This window comes from Phodopus roborovskii, unplaced genomic scaffold, assembly GCF_943737965.1.
Source record: "Phodopus roborovskii unplaced genomic scaffold, PHOROB, whole genome shotgun sequence".
In the NCBI taxonomy this organism is placed as follows: Eukaryota; Metazoa; Chordata; class Mammalia; order Rodentia; family Cricetidae; genus Phodopus; species Phodopus roborovskii.
In genome coordinates, this window is record NW_026125281.1 from 28,268,128 (window position 1) to 28,286,555 (window position 18,428).

At 39.0% G+C, this 18,428-nt stretch overlaps 1 protein-coding gene across 2 annotated transcripts in view; it reads right to left on the reverse strand.

The window, feature by feature from the left end:
• Nucleotides 1-17,691, reverse strand: part of Nkain3 (sodium/potassium transporting ATPase interacting 3) — a 640,303-nt gene extending 622,612 nt beyond the window's left edge. For both annotated transcript variants that reach the window (XM_051198451.1, XM_051198443.1), the window contains exon 1: nt 17,617-17,691. In XM_051198451.1, coding sequence (XP_051054408.1) covers nt 17,617-17,670 — 54 coding nt within the window. In that variant the 5' untranslated portion in view covers nt 17,671-17,691. The remainder of the gene's footprint in view (nt 1-17,616) is intronic.
• Between the last annotated feature and the right edge of the window lie 737 nt (nt 17,692-18,428).

An 18,428-nucleotide genomic window follows, 5' to 3' on the forward strand; every position in this document is an offset into this window, starting at 1 on the left:
ACCTGTTATGTGCCTCTGTCAACCGTGACATGTACCACAAGGTGTGGGTTTCTGATGCCACTTTTCTCAAAATGCCTTTACTGGAAATTTCTCAGCTACATGGGGAGGAAAGGACAGATCATAAAAGACTGCTTTGGGTGGCCTCTGAGTCTACATTAGAAAGTCATGCTCAAAAGAATACATGTAATAGGAGAGATCCTTGGGGAGACATGGTCATACTCCTGTCATGGAAGCTGTAGGATTCGTGCCATCAATCTCAACAGACAAGTGGACATATCAAGCCACAGCTGGCAGCTGCTGACCAAGAAAGTAGTGTAGTAAATATGAGCACAGGCAACTGTGTGTCTTCGTCCTTCTTAGCAGGAAAAAAAAAAACTATTCAGAGAGCAGCAGGACAGACAGAGCTAAACACAGTGCAAATGTAGCTTCAGATTGTCTCAGTCCACATCTACCTGCACAGTCCTACTAGCATGGAGAAGAATCACCACTTACCAGCTGTCAAACCTCAAGAAGAACAGAGAAGCAAGCTTTGAAACCATGTTTGTAGACAGAGAAGAGTCCTAGTTTTCTAATAAGCCCACTACTCTTATTATTTTCATTCTCCCTGTGTCTAAGGAAAGGATTTCAGTATTGTTTACAGTCTCAATAGAAACCAGTTGAAGAACTAAAGACGACAGACATATGCTTTTGGCTCATGGAAAATCTGGCTTAACAATTGAAATGAACTGGATCAGAACTCACAGCATGAGACAGTGATTCCAGGGATGAAGGTGACAGAGATTGAAAGGAGTGGAGGGGGATGCTTGCTTGTGTACTCTGACACATTTGCTTGAAATTTGATAATTCACTGTTAACCTATATGTCTGAATTCCTTCATTTTTCTTCTCATCTACAGGTGTTTCCAAACTACTTTTTTGATTAAGTTGCTCTTAATATTTCATAATATTTCACTGTGAGAAACATAAGGTAACCACCATTGCTTTGTTGAGAACTCACTGCTAATTGCTGCGTAAGATGCTGGTAAATTTGCAATACAGTATTTGTTGCTTAAAATACTATAATTTGTTACTGTTCAGATTGTCACATCTAGGATGCTCTTGTAAAATACTACTTCTAGTCATACTTGACTTTATATATTAGTATATAATGGGGTCCAGGCGCAAACATCATTTCCCCATTACTCAAGAGGCACAGAAACCAGGAAATCTGAATATCAGGAACTTCTACATATACTCAATGGCTGTATTCCTTAGGGATGCATTGAGGCATATTAAATTTGTCCTACTTCACTGCGCTCTTTCCACTCATATTGAGTTTATCCAGACAACCTGTTTCTAATGTTAGCCTATTTCTATTATCATATAACTATTCACGAACAGTTGTATCATATTCAGATTTGCTCTCTGCTTGCTAAACTTATAGTTCAGTGCTATTTCTTGCCTTCCCACTACAAAGGTCGATTCTGTTGAGAAGGTTGAAAAGTTTGGCTCATATCAGTTGACCTTTGCCAAGGGTAATTCTTATGCCTATAGAAAAAAAAAGAGTTTAATAGGTTTTCCTTTACAATCATGTCTGGGAAAGCATCTGGTCATCTCAAACCTAAATTTAAGATCACCTCTTAACTGAAAATGATTCTGAAGACCAAAGAAGTGAAGTTTTATTTACTAAACAGTCATTTGTCTAAGGGCATTTAACATTTTACATCAGTAAAATGGCACCTAATTCATTTTGTAATCTAATTTCTATGTGACAATTAAAAATTAAACACACCTCTTTATATATGACTGAAATACATTTAAATGTAACTATCTCTTTAGCCTTGGCATGGCTGTCCATATGTGAAAACTATCTACACGTTTCATGACTAAAATATCCTGAAATAAAATTCACGCTGATAATTTTTCAGATGCCAAGATAGTTTTTCTTCATTATAGAAAGATATACTATATTCTACACTTTTGGTAGTTCTGAAAGAAAAATGGAGCTATAAATAATGATATTTCTTATACTGAAATCCCCAAAACTTCTGTCTTCTAACAAAATTACCATTAGAGGTGAAGGAGTTAAAAATAATATATAAAGACATTCCTGGTCTAGCCAAACAAACACATGAATAATAGATCTTCCGTATGATGTGAGGACTGTGAAATGTTATAAAACATTAAGTCTCCTACTTGTGAAATGATTCAACAAGGCTCACATGTGAAGGGTCCCTGAGGACAGCTCCATCTGCGTTCTTTCAACCACCGCTCTCTGTGAGATGAGAAGGCTGTTAGGGGATCTTGGCAGGCCCTTAATGGCTCCAAGCCTTCATCTAATGCTTCTCTCTAAGAGGCCCTGCATTTAAGCCATGCATTCAATGATGTGGTTACAACATTCAGATTTTTAGCATGTGAGTACGCCAAGGCCAAGGAAGGGTTGCCTGTCAGACAGCAAAAGGATTAGTGACTACAACTCTTAAGGAAAGAAGACACTTGTGAGTACAGACCCCAGTGGGATTAACAGGTTATCTCAGGCAGCAAGAAAGCTTGCCAGAAGTGGTTCATCTGCTAGAGAAAATGGAGCATGCAAAAAGCACAGACTCCTTGATCATCTGCAGATAGCTTGTATTTCAATCTTTTGTTTCAAATGCAACAGGGTATCTCCTGAGGGACCCTAAAAATAGATATCACTAAGGAGAAAAGCTACTTTCTACTGAAGTTACAAACAAAGCAAGAGCTATTCCTAAGAGCTCAACATGTCTACTTGAGACTCCAGTCATTTATATCACACTTTAAAAGTCACATTTCATGTGATGAAATAGCTTGCTCAAATAATTACACTTTGTAACATCTTTGGCATAAATCCATTTATTTTAATGCAGTCATGTCATTCCACAGAGTCCTTTTTTTTTAACCACATTTCTACATGTTATGATAATAACTGAAAACATTATATGTCTTAAATACATTAGAAATGTGCAAATAAGGAAAATGTATCACTTCAATACACTCCTTAAGTTTTGAACATTTCTGGTTTCCCATCTATAAGTGACAGTATAATAATACTTTAAAATGTGAAGACGTTTTAAAGAATGAAGCAAGGAAATTTGGGAATGTAAGTGGAATTTGGTCCATGTTGTATCAATGACTACATTTTTCAAAATTGGACAATGATTATTATACACTAAATACATTTAGTGTATGCTTATTTAGTCATCTTCTTGGAATCCCCTTTCAGGTCGGATATTTACTATTCAATGTGGAGACAATGGGAAATAGTAGTTCTTTATAGGCTGAAAAGCCAGATGTGAGTGTAAAAAGACATTAGAATCTTTTTTATGTTGATTCTTTGCCAACCTCATGGGAAGAACTAATTAGGACCAATAATGGGAGCAGGTCAGTGGATATTGGAGTTAGTCCTGTCCATGGGAGATGGTCAATACAAAATGAACAGAAATTAGTCTCTCGTGGGTAAGGATTCTTGTTTTAGCTGGTTGCTGAGGACTGAAACCTATGAGCCTTTATCAATTCCTGACTTTACTTACAGATCAGTTAACTACAAAATGGGGAACACTCTAGAGAAACCCGAAAGTGATTGTGCAGCGATCAATACTGCAATCTTTTAAATAACGTTACACATGTTCTTAAAGAAATAATGAAAACACCTAGTTACACATTATGCTTTCTTTACATGAATTTGTCAATGCACTAATTAGTTGTAGGGAGACTCAATTAAAGGCTCTTCAGTCAGTTAGGGCTCATACACGGAACACTGGCCTTCTGAGGAAGACTTTGGTGGTGGTGAGTTAGTAAATGTATTAAACATTATTAAAATGGGCTCTAGAAGGCAGCCAGGCAGCATGATTTGTGACATTTCTACTCTTGAATATGAAAATATTTCTTCCATAATAGAATTTTTGTTACCAATATGATGTCACTAGATGCAAAACTTGGATGAAATGCTCAGTAAACTGCACACTTCTATGTACAACTTCTACCCAGCGGTACTGTAAAAGTAAAATAACCCCAGATAGTAAATATGTTGACTTTGAATATGCATTACTTTTGTTTCTAAATAATTGAATTACAGCTTATATAGTTAATCTTTAACAAAACTGTGTTTAACAATTGGCTCATAAAATTTCTGAAAACCACCAGCAGGAAGTAGTTTGGAAAGAATGACGCCCAAATTCCCAAATATTGTGTATAAATGTTTGTTTTCATTTAATTGGACTGTTATACAAAATTAAATAAAATTAAAAAAAATAAATAAAAATTTCTGAAAACCTTCCCATCTGGGACAAGCTGGCTCTAGTGCCCAATGGCCTTAGCTCACTATTGGCCAGCTTTAAAAAAAAAATGCTAATGTGGAACAGAAAGGGTAGAAATTGAGGGAAAATTTCCATTCTAAAGGATGTTTAGGACAGAGATTTCAGTGCTTAAAGAGCATGTGCATTTCTATCTTGTAACTAAAGACAAATCCAAAACATGCTATTCTCATAGACTACACTTTGAAAGATTTCCTTTATTAGGAATTTAGGTTTTAGGAGCTCAGTGTGGTGTTATATAACTATAATGACAATACTCACAGAGCAGAGGGATCATCACAAGTTTGAAGCCGGCCTGAAATACGTAAGACTCTATCTGAAATTGTGTGTGTGTTGGGGCCGTGTTATTATAGCTATGTTAATGTCTATTGAATACTGCACCTAAAACTAGATGGCCATTTCCATGACAGGGCATTCACAGTCCATCTTCCATTTATTTGAGGATCCTTGCAAAATATGTCAAATTTGAAACATAGATTAGTTTGCTTTATTTGCCACATTTGTGTCACCATAACATTCACTACAAATCATTGCTAAAGAATGATCCTTGAGCTAGGCAGTGGTGGCACACGCCTTTAATCCCAATACATGGGAATCAGAGGCAGATGCATTTCTGTGAGTTTGAGGCCAGCCTGATCTACAGAGTAAGTTCAATAGTAAAACCATGCCTCAAAAAAATAGAAACAAAACAAAACACACACACACACACAAAATGATCCTTGAGGGAAAGTGATATTCTGTTCTGGAAGCATGTGTTGTTAAAACAGTTTCATTGAGATTGGAACATTTCATTCTGCATGTAAAGCTGCTTAAACAGGAAGGTAAACAACTCAAAACAGCTTCAGGAAGTCCCTGGAACAGACCACATTCACTAGGCCCTTCCCTGCCAGAGTAAACAAAGTTGAAGGTCTCTCTCCAAGGAAGTGGAGCTGAGGGGCAAGGAAGACTCTCTGAAGTGAGGAGCTGACAAGAGGAAAAGACTCACAAAGAAGAAAAACTGCAACAATGAGTCTGAGGCCAGAGAAGCAGCCTGAAGAGGTTACTAACAGAGTCACCTAGAGAGAACACTCTCTTACCTGCTGAGCCACCTGCAGGCTAATCTGTGTGCTGTTCTGTGAGCTGTCATCCATTCTGCAAGGGGCTTTGGTGATGCAGCTGTCTTTGAGTCATTTCTGTGCCTGTAAGTAATCCCTCTCCCATATTCCTCTAAGTAACCCCAGCAAAACTTAATGGTTCACCAAATTGGAGTTTGGTGATACTTCTGTCTCTCCTGGGGGTTCCTCATCTGGGGTGAGTAGATACATGTGTTGTATCTCCCCAGGAAAAGCATAAAGATTTGCAGGCCTTAACACAATTCATGTTAAGGAGATTAAAGTCATGAATCATTGTTGCATCTAAAAATATATTTTAATCTTTAAGCTTTTCAATATCCATCAAAGAATATCCCTAAAACTGACATTCAAGCATGGTTGCGGGGACACTAGCCCCCTTGAACCTGTGGACCTGTGGGCCTTGCCCTGCTCTCCCATTCTCTCTGCCTTGCTAACAACCACTAGATTACATTTTTAGAGCTAGCCACCAAGGTTGCTTTCCTTATTTGGCCACTTCCTTCTTGGGAGGCTGACCACCAAAGTCCAGCAATCAGAAGCCCCGTTTGGCTCACCTGACTAATGTGACTAACTAAAGTTACAAACCTCATCCTAACATGGGGTTTCTCCTTGGACCTTTATATAGTGTCATTTGCTTGTGTTCCAAGTCTGCCTCCCTCTATCCAGAAGCAGTAATTTGTCTCTCTATAACAAATACCCCTTCCTCCATTTCCATATCCCCTTCCCTTCTCCTTGTCCCCTATCTCCTTTACCACCACATCCTAGCCCATTCTAAGGTAGACCTCCCCTTTTTGTCCTCGTAAAAATTATACAAGCAAGGTCATTTGTTGCTGTTTTCTGCCTGAGTCAGAAAGCAGCCACTTTACCTTTTTCCTTCCTGCCCAGCCTGGGAGTCTGGATTTTCTTTCTTTCTTTCTTTTTCTTTCTTTCTTTCTTTTCTTTTTTTTTTTTTTTTTTTCAAAATTTGTATTAATATTAGAGTATAGAATAGAAAGAAGTACTGTAAAAAAAATCAAAATAAGCAATTCACATTGCTGGCTCAATCTCCACTTTTATTAGCTAATTTGATGTTCCAAAATGGTGAACATATTTATTCCCCCATTAAAGATCACCTTAACATTGATAGTGGCTATCTAGCTCAAAGTGTGTTGCCTAGTCTCAGGTTAGAGACTAACTAGTGGCAAGCATGTGGCTTACGCCCAACTAGGAAACCTTTCTTGCAGGCCTTACTGAAGGACCTGGGCTCAACACAGCTCACATTTGGCTGATCTTCTGTTTACATCATAATCATTCTAGCACCATTACCGCTCGCACAGATACTGGAACATTGGGATAAAGGGAAGGCAGATGTATCTACTGATCTTCATTCTGTTCCAAAGTCTTCCAATTTTATGTTTAAATTTTGATTTTGTCTCTTTTAATTATTACATAGTGGGTGTTTTGGAATTTTTCTTCATTTTTTTTTTTTTGGCTTTGTATGACCATCATTGTCATTCTTTTATTATTGTGACAATGATGGAGATTATGATGGTGCTGCTGCTGATGATTTGCTTTAAACGAGGTCTCAGTACAGAACTTACTATTTAACCCAACTTCTCAAACTCTCTCTGTTTCTCTTTCTTCATATTACCCAGTGTTGGGAATATAGGCATGAACCATCATGTCCAGCTTTAATATCTAATTTATTACTATCATGAAGAATGTGTTATCTTGCTTCTTTAGGTAAAATGTACTTAATTTGTGGAAAATAATTGCTATGTAGATTTTTTTCCCAATCTATCATTGCAAAAATCTTTAGTAGCATGACCCCATTTTCTTATGATTGAGTTATTAAAAATTCTTTTCTTTGTATAATCAAATCACTTCTAGAGGACTAATAGACACATTGATATATCACAGGTAAAATATGTGTGGGAAAGGTAAATGGTAGACAAAGCAGCCTATATTTTAATAGCAAATAATACCAAAGTCCTAAAGATGGGAAGTCTTATTTCCCAAATGTATGATAAAGACTCACTTTTTAGGGAAAACAGTTGCATGAAGGAAGCCACTATGAAAATGAACTGATTGAAACTGGCGACATTAATTTTAAAAAGCAATAACGTCATGAAGAAAGAAATGACATGGGTATATGTAAATAGCTCCATTTCAGTGAATGTTGTTCATTTCTATTTCCTCAGCCTCACTATCCTGAAGGTCAAGGGAGATGACAAGGGAGATGACAACAATGGTGAGTTATGAAGATATCATTTTAGGGTTAGTAAGTAAGCAACCATATAGAAGACACATGCAGTGCATCCATGGGCAGGGCAGGGACGCTATAAGAAGGATTTGGGAAGGACGGAATCACAAAATACATTTAAGCCAAATGAATATGAAATATTAGTCAATGAAATGAAACATAATAGCTGAGATAGAAAAGACCTGGTAATAAAAATTTTTTGTCAGGAGGCTTACACCATGAGGTGTTCAGAACTTTCTGATATGTGCCTATCAGAAAAATATATTTGTATTAATCCCAACCAGGCTGGTAGCCATGCAGGCCATAGTTTGTGATCTATATACTACCTCCTAATTATAGTTAATGATATGTACTAAGCGTTTAAAACATCCTGAGAGCCCTAGTTTCTTTCTTTCTTATTTTTTAATGAATGTATCCTAACATTTATTAGAGAAAATCTGGATAATAATATACATAGAAAAACAACCTGCAAAGAGATGGAAGAGGCTGCTACCCACAAACCAAGGAGAGAGGCTCAGAAGGATCCTCATTGCCATATCTTCTGGAAAGCAGCAGTTTTAAGTCCTGGAGCCTCAGCAGCTGACTGACATGCCACCCTTTGTGGTACTCAGAGGTTAGTCTGTATATCTCAGTGTTTGAATGTAGGCTGGTCTTCTGAGTTACTTTGGCCATCAGAAGTGGTCCTGTCTGAAAAGTTTCTATACCCTGATAAGGGTCTCCACTGATGCAACAATCCAAATCAGATCAACCAAATCAAACTGAATTAGAAAAAAACCCACATTTAATGGATACCACAATTCCCAATGACCTTCCAGCTCCACAGAGAGGAGACTGGAAAGGGAAAACTGGAAAAACCAGGAGTCTTTTCTCTGGGGAACAGTTTAAATACACTGTGGAAGTGGTCTTGAGTATCTCTGGGGGAGGGGACCATCATTTTGAGATGCAATAGGGTTTGGAGGGAGATGGGGGAGGGGCATTGAATGATGGAACCTCTACCATAACATTCCAGAGTGCCCTAGTTTCAAAAATGTAGACTACCAAAACAAATAGTTGAGGTGATCATTCTAATTAAGTTGTTTGTAATCTTTTCCATCATGTACCCACATAAAAATATCACATTGTACACATAAATTTGTAAAACACATTATTTAGCCATTAAAATTATAATAAAATAAGGACTTCAGTTTGCAAAACAAAAATAAGAATATTCCTTAATTTCACACACAAAGTCTGAACCATCCTAGTATACAATGGAGAAAAATCGGGAAAGTATTAACATCAAGTAAATATTTATTTCATATATTGTGAGACCTGAGGATCATTATTAAAAGAGAGACAAAGACACACAAAGAGAGACCCCCAAATCTATTGCAACAGCAATCCTACCATGGTAACAATCACTGGCCTGGTTCTACTTGGACTCCTTCTTAACAGTATGAACTTTTCTGACTACACTTCCAAAGAGCACTAAGCTTGACTCACACAACCTAGATGTCATGTATATTACTCACAACAGAAAGTGCTGAGATTGAAGGTACGTTCCACCATACCCTGTTTTAAGCTTTTTTTTTTTCCAATCCTTTCTACAAAGTCGAAACTTATCTTTGTGAGTTTTTTTTTTTTCTCCCATAAAATCACCACTCCTTTTGTTCTATTCTTAATCTGTTTATCTCCTTGAATACAGGACTTAGCTCCATTCCATTTCCTGATCCTCCTTTTTGCATCAAATTGTGCATTTTGTATTTTTCCTTTCTCGGTTTGATTGTTTTCATTATATATCTTCATAGGAGTTAACACTAATGACCCCATGACAGAGTCTGTAGTAGGCGGTTTTGTGATTTTCCTTGCAAACAGAATTAACCCAAATTAAGAATCTGCCTCACACTCTTTGGAGAAGGGTAAAAAGCAGACTCATTCTTCACTGAGATATCACAACAATTTCCAAGCAACAGTCTAAAATTCTGCTCTGTAACTTCTTGAGCCAGGCCACACAGTTCAAATCAACCACTGTCTTCCTTGTTCCTACTAGTATGAACAAATAATCAGTGCTTAAATCATCCCACCAATTTCCTAACCCAAACTCCCAAAGTCCAAAGTACTCCAAACAAAAGCACGTTCAGGCCTATCACAGCAATAACCCATTCCCTAGTCCCAACTTCTGTCAGAGTAAAGGTTTCTATTGCTGTGACATATATTAAGAAGTTTAGTAATTATTATGGAGTGAAATGGTGTTGTGCTGGGAGACATGGTGCTAGAGAAGGAGCTGAGAGTCCTAAGTCTTGACTCACAGGCAATGGGGATTAGTCTAAGTGTCACACTGAATGAAGCTTGAGGAAATAAGATCTCAGAGCCTACCTCCCACAGTGATACATTTACTCCAACAAGGCCACACCTACCCTAACAAAACCACACCTCCTAATAGTGCTACTCCCTATAGGCTTATAAGGGACAATTAGACCACACCAACATACTCATAATGGAGACAAAACACTTGCCAGGAGTCCAACATTCTGACTCCATGGCTTGATAGCCAGTAAGCCTGCAAAAGAGAGCAATACATTAGAGATTAGGATCCCATAGGGACAACACATTCAGAGTAGCTGAGTCAGCCTAGGAGGCCCAGATCCATTCTGTTTACCTTCAGCAATGATGCATCTGTCTCCTTGATAATCTTGAGGAAAGTTCAGTCTTTCCAAGTTTTCCCAATCCAGAGAATTTGCCTTATTTGAGTGACAGACTATCCACATTTTGGTGCAATTCAGAATATGCAATCAAATTGCCCTTCATAAATCCCTTGTGTTGCTCTGATTTCAAGGTGCAACCACCCACATGAGGGAGTGGCCTGATAAAACTCTTCAAGTCCAATCTACCTCAACCAGCAAGTTTTAAAAAACATAGATCAACTGATGGGGATGTCTTTTGTATATGTTTGTCTTATTGGTTGATGAATAAAGCACTGTTGGCCAATAGCAAAGCAAGATAGGTGAGACTAGGAGATGAGGAGGAAATATTGACAGAGTCAGTCACCATGTAAGCTGCTGGAGGAGTTATGCTGGGCATAACCGGGTAGGAAGCCACAGTCTCATGGGTTAGTAATTAAGACAGAGCTAGCCAATAAGAAGCCCTAGCCAATGGCCAACAGTTTCGTGATTAATATAATATCTGCATGTTCCTTTCGGGCTCAAGGGTCATCGGACCTGCTGGGCCAGAAAGCTCACGTAACAACAGTCTTACAATTCAGACAAACCAAAGTACACCATCAAGCAGAGTCAAGCATTCTATGTTGGCATTCTCTGTAAACCATTCCTTTACCTTCCCCTGTCCTTGAGTGTGTTTTTGTACAAATTCCCCTTTTACAGAGGCATTAGCCATACTGGCCTGGAATCTACATTAATTGCTTTATTTAATTACCTTAATAAAGATCATCTCCAAATTAGATCCTACCAAAAGATACATCAATCATCATTTATGCATAATTCATCTCACAACACTCATGTCCATTTTCTACTAGTAGGATGTTCTCTTTGTCTTGTATTCATAAAAGCAAGATGCCTTGTAACTTTACCGATGATTAAGAAAAGTTACAAGACTCAGTTTAGTGCTTTTTTAAATGTTCAATGAAATAGTTAGTAATTCTTATGAAATAAAGTATCTCTATTGCTAAATATGATCCAGAACTCTTTTCATAAAGACGGACATGAAGCAACTTGGTTTCTAGGGAAAAAAAATTACCAGTGTGTGTGTTTGTGTGTGTGTGTGTATCTCATATAATAATAAGAGGTTCTGTGTTAGCTAACCTTGGTTATTAAGTCAACTGCTTCCTAGACATGGTCCAGGAAGATTTCTGAGTGTTTGTGAGAAAACTCCAAGAAACCCAGACAAGAGTCTTGTGACCTCAGTTTTTTCAAACCATAGAACTATTCTTGGATTATGTTTTTGTACTCCTCCAAGGTGTAGCAGATAAGAGTGTGAGTTTACTTCACTTTATTCATTACAGCTGGCTATTTTTATTTGTTTATATACCTTTATAAAAAAAACATGTTTTTATCCTTCACAAGTGGCTTGTCTGTCATGTGCAGCTTTTGTGATTGTACACTTTACTCATGTGACTATTCTAAATACGGTATAAATTATGTGAATAAAGTTTACTATGCACAAAATTTTTGTTCACCTCATCTATAAGCTCCATTCTTCCAGGCTTCTCCACCTCCTGACAGTAAACAGACTATATATATAGAATCATTAAAATAAACAGAATTCCAAAATAGACTGAAGACCAGCTACAATAGATACCCAGCCTTGTGGACTAAACAACTACTGGATTCTTGGACCTTTTCATTGGAAGGTAGCCATTGACGACTAGCTAAAAACCACTCTAATATGTATCTAGATAAATGGATGGATGGATGGATGGGTGGGTGGGTAGATTAGATGATAGATGATAGATATAGACAGATGCTTGATAGATGATAGAGATAGATAGATGATTGTTGATTGATAGATAGATGATGGCTGATTGATGATACATAGATGATTGATCGATGATAGATAGATATAGATAGAGCATAGATGATTGATAGATGATTGATGATAGACTGATAGATAGATTCATTCCATGGCTCTGCTACTCTAGAGAACCCTGACTAATCTCAGTCTCGTTATTAATTTTTATACAAAGTGTATTTTGGTATTCAGCCCCTATTATCTTCTCTTGACTCACCCTCAGTCCTGCTGCTCTTCCCAAATAGTCACCCTTCAGTCTTAAATTATTTTTTCTTTATATTTGAATTTGTTTAGTGGTCAAAAAATTCAATTAGGAATGCTTCGACGCACATGGATAAGGCCTTAGTTACAGGATCATACACACCACTGAAGAAAATCACCTCTATTCCCTAGCAACCATTAACTGTCAACAGCTCCTCAGCAAAGAATAGGGATCTTTGATTCCCTCCCCACTAGCAAGAGTAAACTGATTATAAACTCCAGGTAGTGTTCAAGTGTTTTTAGATAAATGTTAATAAAATGGCAGTCTTGTAATTTGCTTAAAGAAATGATAAAAAGATACAATCGTATCATCTTTGCACATATCTTTATTGTTACTGGTGACCACAACTCCTATAATTTTTGTTGTTCTTGTTTCTTATATGTGTATGATGCTTATGTTTGTATTGACCTCATTTTTCTTTCTCCTTTCTCCCAAAATAATCTAATCCAGAGTTTGGAATATCAATATTCCCCGTGATTGTTAATTCTGACCATTTGGCCCAGTCTGTTGCCTAAGTTCAAAAGTCATAATTCCGGCAATCAGAATCTTAAAGTTTCTAAACATGTCTCTTTGTATCACCAACCACTTCTGCTTGCCCTGAACATGTGCGCACACATGTCCTTCACCCACTTCATCCTTCCTAGGCCATGTATTTTGTAAAAGCACAGACTGCCCTTTTGTATTTGATGTGTAGGTCATCTCTCAGTCTTGGCTAATGCAAGGTGATTTCAGACCAGAAAAAGTCTCATTATCAGCTATAAATTAATTTCCCTCACCTTTTTAAAGTTTCATTGGATGAACCAGAATATCGAAATAAAGACAACGAAAGTTAAGAATCACACTGCGGGGCTGCAGACATGGCTCAGCAGTTAAGAGGACTGACTATTCTTCCTGAGGACAAGGGTTCAAATGCCAACCCCCCTGTGACAGTCAAACCCTTCTGTAACCCCAGTTTTAGGAAACTGGATGCACTCTTCTAGTCTCAGCACGTGTTGTATGTATGAGGTACATAAGATATACATGCAGACAGAGCACCAATGCACCTAAATAAAATAACCCTTAAAAAAGGAATTATACCACACAGAATAAAGATAGCTATTTAAATTAAATCACGTAAAAACAAGACTATCATTATATCTACATCATAAATTAAATGTGTTTCCGTACTGGCTGCCCAGTATTTCTGGGGGTTGAGCAGTATTTTTCCAGGACTTAATTCAGAATTCACCACAGATAATGTCACCACCATTCATGTACCGGCCCATTTATTTGAGCATTCAAATATCACAGATGCTCTGTTCACAAGATGGTTGGAAGGTGAAATAGAAAGTCTTGAAACCTTGCTTTCATTGTCAGCAAATAGATGCTAATTTTCTTTAACTGGGGAGATAGCTCTTTAAAACAAAGCATATGACCCATCTATATGTTAATAGCTGCATCGTTGGGTTTCTGTAACTATAAACAAGTCATCTTACTTTTGAGTTTTAATGGGTTGATTACCAGCTCTGACAATAAATATAGTTCTCACTGTAAAAGACTAAAAAATATAGTAAATTCTTCAAAGTAATGGCATGCCAAATTTTACTGAAAGCCTTAGAGTCTGATGTCTGTGATGCAGAAAGATAAACATTTTGTGGGACCCATGCCTGCTATAGTGTGTTCACAACTTAACCAAGGCAGCTCAGGAAAAAGAAAAAAAAAAAAAAAAGAGTTTCTGAAATGCCATGTGGAGATGATAGCAAAGTTCAAAACATATAATTAAGGCTCATTTAAATATGGTAACTAAAGCTGATTTAGCATACATATGATTGGGTGTTCAGTTAGCTTTAGAACCTACAAACCTATTATACAAACATGCATCATTGAAAAGTGTCCTTACATAGATGTATTTAAAACTTCTTTGATGACTTGAGAGATGAGTGGGATGGTAACAAATTGCCTTTCCTAGGAAAAATCACTTTACAAAGTTCCCTAATCTGGTCTGGCAAAGTCAGAGAATAAATGTGATTTGGGGGAAAGCACATACATTTGCATGGAGAAACAACAATAATGGAAACTGACTAAAAGGACAGGAAGAGCAAGGTAGAATACAGAGTTTGCAAATCAAAGTTCATCAACATTAGTCACCTAAAAATAGCAAGTGCTCTCTAGTTAGATTTCCAACTCTAATGTTTTTTCACTCAAGAGGGAATGAAGTACATATGAAATGGAATTTGATCATTGAAATCTTTCCATTCCTGTGGTTTTTAAGAGAAGCTCTTGGGCTATCTATGCGGTGGTTTACAGGCCATTCACCGTTACTGTGTGAATTCTTTGCATCAAGTCTAAACAGCAAAGGGCAGCCTGCAGCCCCTCTTCATACCAGCACTTGCTAAGGTCTCATAACTCCATCTTCCAAGAGTTGGTCAGAGTAGAGGAAAATGTGAAAGGAAGAAAGGAGAGCTGTTTTCAGTGGGAAATGCATCAGGCCTGGGAAGCTGGGGTCCTTTCACAAGGCATGCTGGAGTAGGCTAACATGGAGTATGATTTCTTTGAGGTAGTTATCGAACATAACCATAATTGTAAATTGAATTGTATAAATTTAAAGAAATCTTGATCAAAACACAAGTACTAAAACATTTAAGGTTCATTCCTTCAGAATGATTTTTCGCTACATTCTTTGTTATCTGTGCTTTTGGAGTTGCTTATGCCTCTTATTTTATCTGGATATTAGAAATACTAAATAAAAGTTTACTTGTAACTGGCTGAAGTAGGAGTACTTATAGCAAAGACATTGGAAAATGTTACAAGTTGGGATATAACTTATGGCACACTGAGCAATGGTCCTATCAAACTTGTGAGTAAATATATTTCAATAATGCATGTATGTAATACCTGTAGCCACTACATTGTAAACCGAAATTCATATAAATAATCTTTCAGTGACTGAAAATTATTATACAGTTCAGAAAAAGAAATTTTGATCATAGATAGTATTGATGAAATTCCATTGTTTCAGTGTATTCTTTCTCCTTAAAACAAATAAAATATTAACCAGTATTCATATCAAAACAATGACATCAAGAGTTTGTCAAACTCAACAAAAAAATCTACCAGATGTAATTTCAACTATAAGCCCTTTATATAAATAATGCTATCATATATGACACAATAATGTAATAGAAAAACAAATGCATGTTGGCTTTTTTTTTTTTTTTTTTCAACTTGACACAGGCTGGGGTCATTTGGAAAGAGAAAACCTCAGGTGAGAAAAATAACCCTATGATACATGCTCTTAATTGGTGATTGATGTGAGAGTCCAGGTCACTCTGGGCTGGTGGCCCTGGGTGTGTATAAGAAAGCAAATCATGGGGAGAAACCCAAGAACCATCATTCCTCGTGGCTTCTGCTTCAGTGTCTCTTCTCAAACTCCTGCCTGGAGTCCACATCGTGATGCTAACTATGGACTGTGATGTAGATTATAAGATTTTGGTCATAGTGTCTTATCATAGCCATAGAAACTTGCTGAGACAATATGTATGCTTTCTTTTGTTTAGGATGTAGTTCATATATGCTTATAATCACCCCTCTACCATAGTACAACAACTTACTGGAGGGGGTTTGGGGGGGAGTTTATGAGTTCCTTATAGGCAAATTAATGAAATGGGTATCTCCCAGAGAATAATTTCAGGAGTCAAAAGAAATGTTTATGGGAAAAAAACACTATATAAACGGAGGCTATAGACATTGTCTTAAATTCAGCAACTGTGTTTCCACTCCTGGGTGCTAAAATGCTAAATACTTGCACTTGAAGTGTTTGGGAAGCATAACTTTTGGCCCTAACTTCTTATTGTTTACAATGATTAGAAAATCAGTGATGTTTATGTAAATAGATAAGAATCAAGGGTTGACTGAATTTATTCAGTTTGCTAAGTTGAAAGCCAGGTTCATTTCTAAAAATTACTGTATAAGTTGTCTGTTGACTTTTTTCTCTAAGGTAAAACAAAATACTCACATGAAGTTTTATATATTTCAAGAAAACAGAAAAAACACATTTGGTGTGTGTTTCTCATAGTGCAGACTAGGTTGTCCTACAGGCTTATGAATTTATTTGTTTTGGGTGGATTATAGAACATTTAGCTTATATAAAATGAAGCTCTGGGCAAAAACTGGCAAAAAAACTTGTAAAAGTGAAAATGTTTTTTAAAAGCTCCAGGAAACAAGGACTAACTCATTATTACATCTCCCGGTTAATGGGTCAAAGAGCCCAGCAAGAGCTATAGTCCTTCCTTAAGTTCACTGAAAGCTTCTTTCCTGGCTGGACTAAATACCCTAGTTCACCTTTGAGGTTTGTGTCGAAAGATAGACAATGCTTCCCAGAAAGTGAGTTAATCTCACAAAGTCTGGCACAGGAGATGGCAGCCTTGACTTCTGGTGACCATGAAACACACCACAGTGTCAGCCCTGAAAACAAAAGGATCGCGAGTGTTTGCTTACAACCAGAAAGGTCTTTTTCTTTCCACCCTGCTTTCTAACTTCGGATTCCTACTCACTCCCTGGGCAAGGCGCCAAGTCAAAGAAAAGCCCTGTCCACTCCCGCAAGACAGCTGTCAGCCGGTCGCAGCCCGACGTGCAACATTTCAAGAAAATCAAAAGCCGAACTGAAATGGCAGAGACTGAACTTGTGGTCCCCAAGCACAGCCGCATCTTCCTGGAGTCCTAGAGTAATCAACCATCACCTTCCAGCTGCTGAAAGTGAGAACCACCAGAAAGCTGAGACTGCTGCTGTCTCAGAAGCTGGCGGTCCACAGACACCTTCTAACTAAACAACATCCCGTCGCCTGAAAACCATCCCGAGCCCTGAGCCCGGATATAACTTCAGCAGTATTGCAGAGGGTGCACACACACGCCAGGTGTCCGACAGAGGGGCGGGGAAATCACTCTCTGGGAGCGCCACCCCAGCTGCCCTCGGAAAGCGTGGTGGCGACGCAGCGCACCGGACCAAAAGTAAGACCGCGCCCTCCTGCGGGCAAGAGCTACTGGGCTGGAGGCGCAGGCACCCTGGATGGGACAGCGAGGGTGGGGATCCATCCAAAGCGTTCTGCGTGCTCACGGATCTTTAGCCATGAGCTGCAGGTACAAGGCTGGACCTCTACCAGCCGGTCCGGAAGGTCAGACTGATCCCAGAACTCGGACTCAACCAGGCACTTACCAGCTGTAGCGCGCAGAGACAGATGAGCGAGCAGCGCCCGGTGCAGCAGCCCATGGTGTGACCGGCGTCCCAGCAGCGCGGCTTCACGGAGATCTGAGAGCTCAGTCACCGTCGCCTGAGACTCCAGAGCAGCCCGCGCCGCGAGCGCTTGCGGGATGGCCAGGCTCGGGGCCCCAGGGCCAGCTTTCGGCTCGCGGCAGCCTGGCCGGAGTTCGCCGCCGCCTTTGTTAATCTGCACGCAGGGCAGGAGGAGGTCAGTGCGGCGCTCCTTCCAGAGCCGCTCGCTTGCTCGTCAGCCAGGGTCCCTGCCTCCTAGCCCGCGGGTCTGCTTCTTGGGGAGGGGGAGCCCGGCGCGGGAGGGCGGGGGTACGGAAGAGGCTACAGCTGGTGAGTGGGTGAATGCCTTTTAGGGGAGGGGAGTGTGCTGGAGGTGGGCGTCTGGAAAGTGCGGTGGGCTGTCTGAGTAGGCGAGCGAGCGTGTATGCGTGGAGTCTCTCTCTCTCTCTCTCTCTCTCTCTCTCTCTCTCTCTCTGTGTGTGTGTGTGTGTGTGTGTGTGTGTGTGTGTGTGTGAGAGAGAGAGAGAGAGAGAGAGAGACCCCGCCACTGGGGAGGATCGCCTTGTCTTATTAGGAGTCTGGGGAGAGAGAAAGAGATTGTGAGAGAAAGAGAATGAATATGAATGAGTAGAAATCCGGGAAGCCCCAGGGATTTGCGTTCCTGGCGCCCGGAGCAATTGCGGAGCGACAGGCCTTGGGCTTTCCCTCTTGGTGTGAAGAGTGGCTGGAAAACAAGGAGCTAGGTTTATTTAGCC